The sequence below is a fragment of the Electrophorus electricus genome, chromosome 22 (assembly GCF_013358815.1).
Source record: "Electrophorus electricus isolate fEleEle1 chromosome 22, fEleEle1.pri, whole genome shotgun sequence".
Taxonomy (NCBI): domain Eukaryota; kingdom Metazoa; phylum Chordata; class Actinopteri; order Gymnotiformes; family Gymnotidae; genus Electrophorus; species Electrophorus electricus.
Genome location: NC_049556.1, coordinates 11,819,177 through 11,835,526, shown reverse-complemented (window position 1 = coordinate 11,835,526; position 16,350 = coordinate 11,819,177). Strand labels below are relative to the sequence as shown.

General features: G+C 37.9%; 1 protein-coding gene and 1 pseudogene across 1 annotated transcript; one reads left to right on the top strand and one right to left on the bottom strand.

Annotated features, from left to right (window-relative positions):
* The first annotated feature begins 2,840 nt into the window (after window positions 1–2,840).
* On the top strand, window positions 2,841–6,033 carry LOC113590502 (zinc finger protein 239-like). The gene is made up of 3 exons (XM_027030661.2): window positions 2,841–2,857; window positions 3,165–3,223; window positions 4,884–6,033. The coding sequence occupies exons 2-3, from the start codon at window positions 3,205–3,207 to the stop codon at window positions 5,981–5,983; spliced, it is 1,119 nt and encodes a 372-aa protein (XP_026886462.2). The 5' UTR covers window positions 2,841–2,857; window positions 3,165–3,204; the 3' UTR covers window positions 5,984–6,033.
* Window positions 6,034–10,882: 4,849 nt separating this feature from the next.
* On the bottom strand, window positions 10,883–11,597 carry LOC113590505 (annotated as a pseudogene).
* Between the last annotated feature and the right edge of the window lie 4,753 nt (window positions 11,598–16,350).

Sequence of the window (16,350 nt, the reverse complement as noted above, 5' to 3'; positions counted from 1 at the left end):
CTAATGTAATGCCTAAACCCATTTAGTTGATTTCAAAGTTGTCATTACAGATACAAAATAAAGATGCAGACTCAAGAATTGTCTAATAACTCAAAGTTAAGAAGTATTATTGATGTATCCTCTAGAGAATGTCTGAAAATCACATAAAACCCCCACATTTTTATACAGTTTTCAGCAGTGATTACATAAGCACCCCACCTTCTTTTACATACTAGTGTTTGACATCTCCACCAGTATATCGAAACCATCCAGTAGTCACTATATGCAAATTGAGATCAAATAATGTGCACGTTACCTCTCATTATGAAATTTGAAGCTTGAAACCATTATATCCCATTGGAAGATTTTCTTTTTCTAAATAATGATGATCTCAACTCACACCACCAAATACCTGCAAGATAAAGTTGAAGGTCAGTATCACTTTTAAGTCTTTTAAAGAAGTCTTTTCCAATACTAATGAAGTTATTTCTCAAGAGAGCAGTCCAGAGTGATCCGCCTTAGATGTCCACAGAGGCCTTGAAACCACCTATATCAAAGCCTCTGCTCTGCACTTACAGACCCAAAAAGGCATCTGACCTTAAGAAACCCCAGAACCATTCATCTTTATGCTTTCAAACACAGTATTACTCCACTCTGCATCTCTTACAGAAAGCATCAAAGCCTATTATAATTAGATCACAGATTGCCCCATGAAAATACAGATACATTTCCCCCCTTTCGTGACTTTGTCATGAACCATTACCTTTCCTGACTTTCTGTTTCAAATGTTTTGACAGATAACTGGACATGTTGAATGATAATACTTGAATATAAAATGTTAAATAATATTACATAATATAAAGAAAGACTATAAATGAGGAATACTCAATAAAGAATATGAAAATAGAATATAAATGATAAAGAATACAAATGATGAGCACTTCTGAAGCTCATACCTCACAAGCATGCAAGATAAGATAAATCCGACTAAATCCAACACAGCCAACAATTGGTACCCATCAAATGACCCTTCAAATATAAACACTTTATGAATTAGCACCCTTCAAATATAAACACTTTATGGATTAATACCCTTCAAATGACTGTTCAAATATAAACACTTTATGAATTAGTACCCTTCAAATGAATTCCAAGGTGGTGCTTCAGTTGTCCAGGATTAGTAAAACTCTTTCCACACTGAGAGCAGCAATAAGCTTTTCCCCCAGTGTGAATTCTTTAATGTTCCTTATATTATTAAACTTAAATAACACTTTTTCCACATTCAATGCAGTGATAAGGTTTTCCCCCTGTGTGAAACCTCTGGTGAAACTGCTTACCAATATATTTAGATTACATCTTGATTAACCATTTCCATTCCATTAGGAATAAAATCAAATAAGAAAATTGTCATAAGAAAAGGGAGCAATATGCAGCATACACTATGTAGTAGGCTGTTTTGAACTTAGCACTTATTTCTTCCACACGTGGGCTGTAAGCTGGACACTTATGAAAAGAGCCATCCAGCTCCTCATTGGTGCTCACGCTCTGACCCCAGAACCACTGTTTAGAATATACTTGGATTACTGTTTGTAATCCATCTGTAAAACAGCTTTTGGATTCCAACTGTTTAACAGTATATTTGGATTACATCTTGATGGACAATTTTCTACCTTCCAGTATGAATAAACTAAAATAGGAAAACTGACCTATAATAATCATAACTAAACATATAAAAAAAAAACTAAAAACCTCTCCCACAGAATTAAAGTAATTTGCGCAGTCATGCTGATGGGCTACAATGAGCACCCTCTGTTAGATGAGCTTTGAACGTTTCTCAGCAAAACAGAATTCATAAACATAACCCCTCTGTTAAATGAAATAACATGAGATGAAAAATGACACTGCTGCAAAAAAGATATTTGATGTGAAATAGCTTTCAGTGAAAAAGGTTCATTTGTGTGACCACATTGGATTTAATAACAACTTCAAAATGTTTTGGGCTCCAAACATAAATAATTCTTCTTTAATTACCTGGACATAAGATAAAATGCGGCCTGTAATTTTAACTACAATTTACTCAGACATTTAACATAATGACGCAGAATTGTAACGCTATATATGTTTATAGCAAACCTTATTGGCTTTAATGATATGGACAGTTCAGAATATAAGAATCCCGTGTACTTAAGGAATCTAAACAATGTGCCCAAATGAAATTTGTGTTGTAGTATGAGTTAGTTTATCACAAAGCCTGTAAGAATTAAGAAAAGAAAGAAATGTGATACAAATAAAAACCTTAGTTGATTAAAATCTGGGAAAAGCCACGCCTAGGTGATTGCCCAACCACCAAACGTGTATCTGCTTCTTTGGTTCTTTTGTGTTCTGAGCAACGAGTAGGTCTCTGCGCGTGCGGGTGGACGCCTTCGTTTGCTTCCGCGTGGCACTCACGTTTCAGCACGACACGAGCAGGTACGTATTATAGTCAGCTGAAATATTTACCACAGACCCCTTCACATTCGTATGTGTGTTTTGCTGTGTTTTTGCATCACCGCACTGCTTACAATTAAATAGACCGCCGAGCTCATTGTAGAGTTTTATTGCTGGTTTTCAAAGTGTTGCGTGGCTTAGCTGTATTCCATTCCACCTCGAGCTCTACGATATTCTAGATATTTGAGGTTTCAAAGCGACCGAGGTTGTTTATTTGAGCTATATGTAAAGTTATATGAGTTCATGTTGTATTGGATAAGTATACGCGTTCGTGTATCAAATGAAACTACAATTCCCTGCGTGCACGTGCCTCTGCACTGGAACATCCGGGTTTTGTTGCGTTTGAAGCCTCGCGCGTTGTTTACCTCAGTATCGCCGGGTTCTACTGAAGGTGAGTCAAGAAGGAAAAGCTCCGGGTTTTCTCTGCTACTTTACGACTATGTATGTTGAAGCTAAATATTGTGAATGAGCCGCAGTATCGTTCACTGTATGCAGGCGTTTTGTTATTAGCGTTAATATTTTACTTAATTTAGCGTCAGGGTTAGCGTTATTATTTCACCTGGCGTTAATATTCTTTGCCGGAGCTAACGGTGCTAATTCTCCCTCACGCACAGAAAGGTTGATCATTTTCGCGCCGGTTATGCTGTGTTTGGAAATGAGTCAGAATACACCAAAACATTTTTCTTTGCTTATTTTAGAGCGCTTGGAGCGAAAGGGGAACTGTTTGTGTATGCGGGGATGTGGTCAAGTCTGAAAGGTTGTTCGAATATTTCATGTATTCTGTGGAAAAAGGTTTTCTTTTTACTGTTTAAACTTTACGATCGCATTGCCTTTGTTTGCTGGTTTTATTTTGTTAATCCATTTATCAGTTCTTTTTATCATTACATACGATGTTTGAGTTACATATGAGGCTATACGAGTGTACAAATTAGCCACGTAGCAGTAACGTTAGCTAGTGCATCGAGCAGTTGCAGTGGTAAGCTAAAAAGGGAACTGTTATGTGTATACAGACAAGAGCTTGTAATAGAGGCCATCAAATGAGGAAATCCAGATAAGAGTCATGCGAGTTTGGACCACAAGCACACGCGCCGCGTTTCCCCGCCAACATCCGCGACACAAGACTGGAATAATCTTATTGTTAAGGGTTTTATAAAGCAATTCCCCACAATAGATGCTTTTAAACGAAATTTAACAACTCAATTATTCACTCGGGCATTGGGGACGTTTTACCATCAAGAATGGTTCAACAACGCTGGTCCCACAATTGCATGAGGGGAGCGAAACTTGGGCAAGACTGCGCTGTCTCAGTTCTGGACACGACCCCTGTTTAAATGGCTGTGTACAAGTATAAATAACAAAATGTAAAAATACATTTACATTTTTTCTCTCGCTCGCTCGCTCGCCCGCCCACCCAGTGGTTAAGGTACTTGAGTTGTAATCAGTAGGTCGCCAGTTCAAGCCTCACCACTGCCTAGTGGCCAATGTTGGGCCCCCGAGCGAGGCTCTTAACCCTCAATTATTCTACTTCTATTTACTCATAACTCCAAGTTGCTTTGGATAAAAAAGCGTCAGCTAAATGCCAAAAATGTAAAATGTTCTTTCAATCCTGGTCTGAATTCAGAGGGAGCATGGCTCACATATGAGTTAAGAGGCTGTCAGTTTTGGAATTTCTAATTATAATGTTACGATATTGTCTGAGGGACACTCCAAGCTACAGCCAACATTACCGGTTCCGTAAAATAGCGAAACAGTGTGGCGGCTGGTTGACATTGTTGCTCGAAGTGTAGGCTGGCTTGACCGCAGTAAAATAAAAATGGCACAGAATGAAAGACTAAGTATGATATGGTTCAAAGTCTAATACACAACAACTACTTATGTGAATAAAGAGTGACATCTTGTAAGCCTTCTAAAAATCACAGCTTTCTGAAATGCTTTTTAATAATATATATTTTAGCTATTTTGCCCTGTCTATACATTAAGCATAGTCATTTGTAAAGAGGGACCTTTTTTGTTCTTACTGTAACATTAAGATCCTGTGCTTAAATTTTAATTGTCATTTGTAACTAAGGAGTAGTATGAGAATTTAGGCACATATAAAATCACCTGTATTAAAGACAGTAGCCTGCTCCACACTTATTACTGACTTTTCACTGAAGAAACAGGAAATAAAATTAATAAAATTAAGATTCTTTGAACTTCTAGTTTAACATTAGCGATGGACATACAGAGCATGGATGTAACTCACATACTTTTCGTTACTTAACACACAAAACTCCATTAGCAGGTCTAGTGTACTAACATTTGGTGTATAAGGGATTCACCATTATATCCTGTGCTCATAAAACTAAAAGGGAATTTAAAAAAAGTACAATTTGTGTTAATTGAAATCTTTCTTCTTTATTATTTTGTTCTAATAGGAGTAAATCTGCAGAATATGAATAAGAGGAGGATGACGAAAACAAAAGGCAGCAAAAGGAGGAACACAGTAACGGAAAGTGTCACCATCACCTCCAGTACTGAAGATGATTCCTGTGAGAGAGAAAACACTGGAGCAAAGCCCTACCAATGTTCTGAATGTGGGAGGAAGTGTACACATGCTGCACAGTTAAAAATCCATCAGAGGATTCACACTGGAGAAAAGCCTTATAGCTGTTCTGTGTGTGGGAAGAGTTTCACCCAAGTTGGATACTATAATGCACATCAGAGAATTCATACAAGAGAAAAACCTTATAACTGCTCACAGTGTGGGAAGAATTTCAAACAAGATGCATACTTGAAAATCCATCAGAGGATGCACACAGGAGAAAAACCTTATCAATGCTCTCAGTGTGGGAAGAGATTTTCACATAGTAGTACATTAAAAAACCATCAGAGGATTCACACAGGAGAAAAACCTTATAATTGTTCTTATTGTGGGAAGAGATTTGCACATAGTAGTACATTAAAAATGCACCTGAGGATTCACACAGGAGAAAAACCCTATCATTGTGCAGACTGTGGGAAGAGTTTCTCACAAGAGGTGTATTTAAAGGTCCATCGGAGAATACATACAGGAGAAAAGCCTTATCAGTGCTCTGAGTGCGGGAAGAGTTTTTCACACGACCATGTGTTAAAAAGGCACCAGAGGATTCACACAGGGGAAAAACCTTATCAATGTTCTGTGTGTGGGAAGAGTTTCACACAAATGGGACACTATAATGTACATCAGAGAATTCACACAGGAGAAAAACCTTATCAGTGCTCTCAGTGTGGGAAGAGTTTTTCTGATATTAGAACATTAAAAATGCACCAGAGGATTCACACAGGGGAAAAACCTTATCAGTGTTCTGTGTGTGGGAAGTGTTTCACCCGCATTGGACACTATAATGTACATTGGAGGATTCACACAGGAGAAAAACCTTATCAGTGCTCTCAGTGTGAGAAGAGTTTCAAACAAGTTGCACACTTGAAAATCCATCAGAGGATTCACACAGAAAAATCTCATAACTGCTTTGTGTGGGAAGAGTTTTTCATATAGTAGTGCATTAAAAATGCAGCAGAGGATTCACACTGGAGAAAAAAAGCTTATAATTGTTCTGTGTGTGGGAAGAGTTTCACACAAGTTGGATACTAATGTACATCAGAGGATTCACACAGATGAAAAGCCTCATCACTGCTCTCACTGTGGGAAGAGTTTTTCCACATGACTACGTTAAAACTGCACCAGCGGATTCACACTGGAGGAAAAACCTTATCCCTGTTCTCAATGTGGAAAGAATTTTACTTATTTGGGGCAATATGAGGCAGATGAAAGGTCTCACACTGGAGAAACACCCCATCACTGCTCTGAGTGTAGGTAGAGTTTCGAACAAGATGCATATTAGTTTTAGTTTATGACCAAATAATTAGAAAGGTACCAGGGCCTGATATACCTTATCTACGTTTGTAAGACACATTCACCATATCAGTAGACTATGAACTGAACTATCTATACTTTTCCATTGCTTTGATACAAAAGCCAATCACACCTTCTAAAATTCATGAATACCTCTCTTTTTAATAGTTTTTTAAATGACATTTTTGTGCTTTTTATTTTCTTTGTGTAAAAGCTTTATAATAAATTACATTTGAGTTTTATTAGTAATTAGGTTAGCACCTTGTTTTACTTCCATAAGTACATGAGCTTCTTGTATTCTGAACTGTCCTTTTAGAAAAGCCAACAAAAAGTATATAAAAATATTTTATAGAATTAAAATGCATTCTGAGGTATTATGTTCAATGTCTATATTTGGATTTAAATAGTAGTTGAAAGTCTTTCATTCCTGATCAAGTCATATAAATACCAGGGGCCTGTCTTTAAAAGCATATTTAACATAGACTTCACGGAAGTCAGGGTTCCCTGGAAAAAATAACTGAAGGTTGTAACATTGTGATATTAATCTGTGATAAATGTTGAATACTTGTGTTCAGTTGGTTTAAGAACATTTTTATCTATTTACCATTTAAACAACTGAAAAATCAAGGAAAGAGGAAGAATATAGACTTTCATAATTATTATATAACAATTATTTATGTTTGGAGCCCAAAACATTTTGAAGCTGTTATTAAATTCAGTGTGGTCACACAAATTAACCTTTTTCACTGGGAGCTATTTCACATCAAAAATCTCTTCTGCAGCAGTTTCATTTTTCATTTCATGTTATTTCATTTAACAGAGGGGTTATGTTTATGAATTCTGTTTTGCTGAGAAACGTTCAAAGCTCATCTAACAGAGGGTGCTCATTGTAGCCCATCAGCATGACTGCGCAAATTACTTTAATTCTGTGGGAGAGGTTTTTAGGTTTTTTTTATATGTTTAGTTATGATTATTATAGGTCAGTTTTCCTATTTTAGTTTATTCATACTGGAAGGTAGAAAATTGTTCATCAAGATGTAATCCAAATATACCGTTACAGTTGTAATCCAAAAGCTGTTTTACAGATGGATTATAAACAGTAGTCCAAGTATATTCTAAACAGCGGTTCCTGGGTCAGAACATGAGCACCAATGAGGAGCTGGATGGCTCTGTTTGAAAGTGTCCAGTTTACAGCCCACTTGTGGAAGAAACAAGGTTCAAGTTCAAAACAGCCTACTCCATATAGAGTATGCCGCATACTGCTCCCTGTAGTTGTACACAGTATTGTATCCAGTATGCAACAAATGCAAACCCTACAAGGTCATGTAAACATTTTTTCACCATTGTTTCATGACAGGATGCAGTACACCATGAAGAGATCTCTGTAATCATGTACTGGAACATTTGGCCAGAGTAGAATGTCATCCGGAAAAAAATAAATAAATACAATTGTTGAATACTAAATATGGATTTGGACCCAATCAGTAAGTGAGTAGTGTCTAGTAGGCCTTGTCAAACACAGCCAAGGCCATCTTGACTAAATATTAACCCCATTTCTACAACAATCTCATCTGAAATACCAGAACAGAAAATGTCAGGTAGAGCATTAAAGTGTTTAACGACTAGGCTGCAGGATTCATACACCATTATACGGACAATGGTAACAGCAACTTGCAATACAGAACAAGCATCACTCTGCAATCAATAAATGTTTTTAATAGCAAACTTTTCAGCTTTCTGCAAATGTCTGCAAACAACAGACCCTCACTTAGCAGCAGTGTCATAACAGGCATAAATCTTAATCAATAAGCGTGAGGCCAAACCACATGATAAACTGAAGTAGTATTCCTGCCTATTTCTAGATAATTCTGCATCTACCTGTTGAAAATAACCTCTTGCAGAATGGTCTCAGCATCGGTTCCATTATCGCTGGCGCTCGTCGCATAGCGGGACACGTAGCTGGCTGCAAAGCTTCTGTCGTGGCAGTAATACGAGTATTAACGTTAGCAGTGTTGGGCCCAACAGAATCTTCTCTCCTTAGAGTAGTTAGCTTTCTATTTTCAAAAGCCTGAAAAATGTTAAAATGTTTCTTTTTCTACTTATTTGTTTGCTAATGTCGTGCCTAAACCCCCCGGTTAGTTGATTACAAAGTTGTCATTTCAGATAAAAAAAAAAAAAGATTTAGACTCAATAATTATTTAACAAGTCAACGTTAACAAGCATTTTTGAGGCATCCTCTAATTTTTATACGGTTTTCAGCAGTGATTACGTAATCACCCCACCTTCTTTTACATACTAGTGTTTGACATCTCCACCAGTATATCCAAACTATACAGTAGTCAATATATGCAAATTGAGACCCAATAATGTGTACGTTACCGCTCCTTATGAAATGTGAAATTTGACATCATTATATCCCATTGGAAAATTTTCTTTTTCAAAACAATGATGGCCTCAACTTGTGACGTTTACCCTGCTTTCCTCAGGACTCTTTCACATACACGAACGAGGGCGGGGTGGTGCGACAAGCACACTAGCGCTGTAAACACACGAACTAACGCTGAAAAGTATGACATTTAATTTCAACCCTTCCCCAACATGTGTATACATCCACATTATATATTATACATTATACCTTATTCAAATATACTCCCCATAATAATCACACGTCAGGTCATCCAACACTGCCAAATTGACATAGCGTTCATAACCGGGAAGGAATGAGCACGGTAAATCAAGGTGGGAGACTCGGCGGTCTCTTTACCACTTCACTGCTCACCCCACCAGTCCACTTTGATAAACAGAGAGACGAAGTTCGTAAATCCCTCGGCAATATTCCGTCCACAGTCAATAACATTCCCGGGTAAGAGGAAAAAGACATCCAGCTCTTTCAGGTGTATATCCCTAGCGCGAAGTGGAGGGAGAAGATGCGAACCAAGTAAAGTCCCACGACCCGACGCTTCCGTGTATTCGAAAAAAAAAAAAAAACCTTCCTTTTCTGGTCTGGGATTCCCTGTTTCATTGCCGGTCCATTTGCGATCGTCCTTCCCATTGGGCGATCAGTCCCAAACAGTCATCTGCTCCGCGAGGGATGGGCCCTAAACCCATGTCACACGCCCCCATTGATACATGTATACACATTATCATATGTGATGTTACAAACTCACACCACCAAACACCTGCAAGATAACGTTGAAGGTCAGCATCACCCTGCCCTAGTTGGTAAGACAATGAACCTTGTTTAGCCACAGAACTCTCAGAGACTTTTAAGTCTTATAAAAATGTCTTTTCCAATACTAATGAAGTTATTTCTCATGGGATCAGTCCAAAGTGATCCACCTTAGACTTCCGCAGAGGCCTTGAAACTACCTGCAGCAAAGCCTCTGCTCTGCACTTAAAGACCAAAAAGGCATCTGACCTTAAGAAACCCCAGAAACATTCATCTTTATGCTTTCAAACACAGTATTGCACCACTCTGCATCTCTTACAGAGAGCGTCAAAGCCTATTATAATTAGATCACAGATTGCCCCATGAAAATACAGAATAACATTTGACCACTCCTTTACCCCAAAACATTACTTCATTGGGGCCCTTTCGTGACTTTTCATGAACCATTACCTTTCCTGACTTGCTCTTTCAAAGCACAAAAATGCATATCATTCTCAAGCACATTATTCAATGAACCTCTATGTTCTTTTTATGAGACGTGACATAAAAATATATGAGTAACGTAATGTTATTCTTTATAAACGTCTTTATAAATGTGAGATCAGTTATTGAAACACCCCACTATGTACACATGTATATATGTATTTTTACATTTTACTACCTACAACATTCTACATAATCACTTTGTTAAAATATAAACTCGAAGAATTAGTATCCTTCAAATGACCCTTCAAATATAAACACTTTATGAATTAGCACCCTTCAAATATAAACACTTTATGAATGAGTACCCTTCAAATGACCCTTCAAATATAAACACTTTATGAATGAGTACCCTTCAAATATAAACACTTTATGAATGAGTACCCTTCAAATGACCCTTCAAATATAAACACTTTATGAATGAGTACCCTTCAAATGACCCTTCAAATATAAACACTTTATGGATTAATACCCTTCAAATGACTGCTCAAATCTAAACACTTTATGAATTAGTACCCTTCAAATATAAACACTTTATGAATTAGTACCCTTCAAATATAAACACTTTATGAATTAGTACCCTTCAAATGACCCTTCAAATATAAACACTTTATGAATGAGTACCCTTCAAATGACTGTTCAAATATAAACACTTTATGAATGAGTACCCTTCAAATATAAACACTTTATGAATGAGTACCCTTCAAATGACCCTTCAAATATAAACACTTTATGAATTAGTACCCTTCAAATGAATTCCAAGGTGGCGCTTCAGTTGTCCAGGATTAGTAAAACTCTTTCCACACTGAGAGCAGCAATAAGCTTTTCCCCCAGTGTGAATTCTTTAATGTTCCTTATATTGTTAAACTTGAATAACATTTTTTCCACATTCAAAGCAATGATAAGGTGTGAAAAACACACAGACCGCATTCATAAGGCTTTTCTCCTTTGTGAATTCTCTGATGGACTTTTAAGTGTACATCTTGTGAGAAACTCTTTCCACAATGTGCAGTGATAGGGTTTTTCTCCAGTGTGAATCTGTTGATGCACTTTTAACATATGGCTGTCTGAAAAACTCTTACCACACTGAGAGCATTGATAAGGCTTTTCTCCTGTGTGAATCCTCTGGTGTAGTTTTAACGTATGTTTGTGCGAAAAACTCTTACCGCACAGAGAGCACTGATAAGGCTATTCTCCTGTGTGTATTCTCTGGTGGACTCTTAAGTATACATCTTGTTTGAAATTCTTCCCACACTGCGAGCAGTTATAAGGTTTTTCTCCTGTGTGAACCCTCTGGTGTACCTTTAACTCTGCAGCTCGTGTGAAACCCTTCCCACACTGAGCACAGAAAATTTTTTCTCCTGAGTGAATTCTCTGATGTACATTGTAGTGTCCAACTTGGGTGAAACTCTTCCCACACACAGAACAGCTAGAAGGTTTTTCTCCAGGGTGAATCCTCTGATGGATTTTTAACTGTGCAGCATGTGTACACTTCCTCCCACATTCAGAACATTGGTAGGGCTTTGCTCCAGTGTTCTCTCTCTCACAGGAATCATCTTCAGTACTGGAGATGATGGTGACACTTTCCGTTACTGTGTTCCTCATTTTACTGCCTTTTCTTCATCATCCTCTTTGTCATATTCTACAGTTTTAATCCTTTTAGAAAAAAAAAAGGAAAAAAGAAAAAATATTTTAATTTTTTTAAATAACCCAATCATTAATAGTGCAGGATGTAGTGTTGTGGAAAGTAACAACACTGCTCTGACACTTTGCTACTTCTGTGTTGATTTAGTGAAAAAGAACAAACATTAATAATTTCTGATTAAATAATACAGCTGCAGAAAGTTTCAAACACTTTATGTTAACCTGCAGAAAGGAATTCATAACATTATTCATAACATTAACAGTGACAGCTGTGTTACCTGCAGTGGTAAATATAACTAGAGAAGTGCATTTACTTAAGAAAATGTCTTCCCACACTTTGAACAGTGATAAGTTGTTTCATCAGTGTGGATTCTGTGGTGTGTTATCAGTGCGTCAACTTGAGTAAAACTCCTTCCGCACAGTGAGCAGTGATAGGGTTTTACTCTAGTGTATCTTTTCTTACAGGAAGCACCTTCAGCACTGGAGGTGATGTTGGCACTTTGCTTTGGTGTGTTGCTCGTTTTGCTCACTTCTGGGGTCTTCATAATTTTCTTCCTCATGTGCTGCATGTCTGCATCTAGTAACACTAAACAACAAAGAGAAACAACTTTAGTCAACACAAATTGTACTCATTTTCTCACTGCATGTCATTCATTTAGTCTCTCCTGTAGTTTTTTTATGTGCACAGGATATAATGGTGAATCCTCTCAACACTATGCATTATACTATTAGTACACCTAGTGAGTTTTTGACAGGGTGCCAATCCTTTGCCAATCCTGGTATATTACAACTATTTCAAAGCTTTAAATAAATATACAGTAAAATTCATTTATTGGAGATTTGGGGAATTTAATAGTTTTTCAACTTGCTTTGTAACCGCAGCATCAAAAGTGATTGGCCACAATCAACTTAGAGACACAGTCACATGACAGCCGCCCAACTGTTAATAGTGCAGGATATAGTGTTGTAGAACGTAACAACACTGCTCTGACACTTTGTTACTTCTGTATTGATTTAGTGTACTTTTATCTCCAATGAGTAAACATTAGTCATTTCTGATTTGATGAAACCATTGCAGAAAGCCACAAACACCTGGGGAAATGAAATAACAATATTAGCTAACAGTGGTAGCTGTGTTAGGTAATTAAAACCCTGTTCAAACTAATGGTACATTAACAAAATATACTTTAATATTATCTAACTGAATTCAGTTGTTCAAACATAGTAAGTCATAAAATGTTTTGGGGAAACATTTGGAGTGGTGCAAGGCTGTGTTTGAAAGCATAAAGATAAATAATGTTTCTGGGGTTTCCTAAGGTCAGGGTCCTTTTTGGGTCTAATTCATAAAGTGTTTATATTTGAAGGGTCATTTGATGGGTACCAATTGTTGGCTATGTTGGATTTAGTCGGATTTAGCTTATCTTGCATGCTTGTGAGGTATGAGCTTCAGAAGTGCTCATCATTTGTATTCTTTGTCATTTATATTCTATTTTCATATTTTTTATATTCTTTATTGAGTATTCCGCATTTATAGTCTTTCTTTATATTATGTAATATTATGTAACCTTTTATATTTATATATATCTGGGGTTTCTTAAGGTCAGAGGCCCTTTTGGGTCTGTAAGTGCAGAGCAGAGGCTCTGATGCAGGTGGTTTCAAGGTCTCCGTGCAAGTCTAAGGCAGATCACTCTGGAGTGTCCCCTTGAGAAATAACATCATTAGTAGTGGGAAAGATCTCTCTTTTGCAAGACTTTTGGAGTCCTGTGGCTAAACAAGGTTCATTATCTTACCAACTAGGGCAGGGTGATGCTGACCTGCAACTTTATCTTGCAGGTGTTTGGTGGTGTGAGTTGAGATCCTCTTTGTTTAAAAAAAGGAAAATCTCCCAATGGGACATAATGGTGTCAAGCTTCAACTCGCATAATGATGGTTCTCAATTTAGATATATTGAATAATGTATGTTTGGATATAATGATTTCAAACACTAGTATAGAGAAGGTGGGGTGATTACATAACCACTTCTGAAGACTGTATAAACATGTAGGTTCTTTGTGTGATTGTTAGGCATTCTTGGGACAATGCCTCATTTTTACATTATATTCAACTGTAAATAAACACATGTACAGTTATCTGAAACTTTTACCCAAAGCAACTTAGAATTATGATTGAATACAACTTGATCAATTGAGGGTTAAGTGTCTTGCTCAGGGGCCCAACAGTGGCAGGACTTGAACCAACAACCTTTTGTTTGCAACTCAAGTACCTTAACCACTAAGCTACCACTAAACACAGGACCTGCTAATTCTCTTAAACTAATTTTTGAGTCTGCATCTTTATTTTCTATAAATATAATTAATTAAAAAAAATTTATAAATAAAATTACTGGAATGTGGGACAAATCATGGAACCACACATGCATGACAAAAACAGTTGCTATGGTAACACCTGGAGGAGACTACTGCCTTCAATACAGGTGATTTTAAACGTATATATCTAATCAGCTATTCTACTTTCCCTCGGGACGCAGACAACTGGCTCCTTACCTGAGAATGGCACTGAGCCGAGTCCAGTAGCACTGTCCTCCCTGGCACTGGTCTGGGTCACACTCCTAGTTTCTGCTGGAGAAGGATCCTTCACAATAAATCTCCTGTTCAAGAAGGGCCCAGAGTTCTCAACAGGGTTCAGGTCAGGTGAGGAAGGGGGCCATGTCATTATTCTTTCATCTTTTAGGCCTTTAGTGGCTAGCCACACAAGTGCAGTACATTGATGCATGCAATGGAGCATTGACCTGCATAGAAATCATGGTCTTCTTGAAAGATGCAGACTTTTTCCTGTACCACTGCTTGAAGAAAGTGTCTTCTAAAAACTGGCAGTAGGTTTGGGAATTGATCTTCTACCCAAAAAGATCAAACCAGCTCATCTTTAATAATACCAGCCCATAGCAGTATCCCACCTCCACCTTGCTGGGGCCCGAGTCAAAGTGGAGCTCTGTGCCCGTTCCTGATCTTTGGCAGTTAATTTTTTTCTGAACACGTTTCTTGCAACCCTGTTGACTATTAGCAACAAAACATTTGATGGTTCTGTGATCACGCCCCAGAATCTTAGCAAGTTTAAGAGTGCTGCATCCCTCTGAAAGACTTTTTACAATTTTTGACTTTTATCAGTTAAATCCCTTTTTTGGCACATTTGGCCTGAGGAAAAAAAGCTGCCTAATAATTCGGCACACCTTGATACAGGGTGTGGATGTCCTTAGGCCACACCCTCCCCCATTACACAAATACACATCACCTGATATGCTTAAACCCAATAAGCCTTCAAGTCTGTTGTGTGTGTGTGTGTGTGTGTGTGTGTGTGTGTGTGTGTGTGTGTGTGTGTGTGTGTGTGTGTGTGTGTGTGTGTGTGTGTGTGTGAATATGACTATATTACTTTTATTGTCAGTCGTTTCATATATTATTAGATTTTACTACACAACTCTAAAAAACAGGACTGAATTATATACACAGGAATGAAAGGACAAGGAACAACATCACACTTACTCATCAGACACCACACTTACTCATCAGACACATCACACTCACTCATCAGACACCACACTCATTCATCACACATCACACTTACTCATCATACACATCACACTTACTCATCATACACATCACACTTACTCATCAGACACATCACACTTACTCATCAGACACACCACACTTACTCATCAGACACATCACACTTACTCATCAGACACACCACACTTACTCATCAGACACACCACACTTACTCATCAGACACCACACTTACTCATCAGACACATCACACTCACTCATCAGACACATCACACTTACTCATCAGACACCACACTTGCTCATCAAACACCACACTTGCTCATCAGACAATTCCTGTCTACAACATAAACTGCCTCATAAACTGTGCCACTGGATATAATGTATAAGGTAAAAACTGTTTAGCAGTGCATGTTTGGAAGGACCTGTAACGTTTGCTCAAGGGCACACATTCAAACAGCTCTTTCTTAACAAGACAACATGTGTTGTATGTCCACGTGAGGTCCCCTGAGGTGTGTGTTCTTAATAAGACAGTGTGTGTGCTATGTCCACATGAGGTCCCCTGAGATGTGTGTTCTTAAGAAGACAGTGAGTCTTGTATGTCCATGTGAGGTCCTGAGATGTGTGTTCTTAAGAAGACAGTGAGTGTGGTATGTCCAGGTGAGGTCCCCTGAGATATGTGTTCTTAAGAAGACAGTGAGTGTGTTATTTCCATGTGAGGTCCCCAGAGATGTGTGTTTTTAAGAAGACAGTGTGTGTGGTATGTCCACGTGAGGTCCTCTGAGATGCGTGTTCTTAATAAGACAGTGAGTCTTGTATGTCCACGTGAGGTCCCCTGAGGTGTGTGTTCTTAATAAGACAGTGTGTGTGCTATATCCACGTGAGGTCCCTTGAGATGTGTGTTCTTAAGAAGACAGTGAGTCTTGTATGTCCATGTGAGGTCCTGAGATGTGTGTTCTTAATAAGACAGTGTGTGTGCTATGTCCACATGAAGTCCCCTGAGATGTGTGTTCTCAATAAGAAAGTCAGTCTTGTATGTCCAGGTGAGGTCCCCTGAGATGTGTGTTCTTAAGAAGACAGTGAGTGTGGTATTTCCATGTGAGGTCCCCTGAGATGTGTGTTCTTAAGAAGACAGTGAGTGTGGTATTTCCATGTGAGGT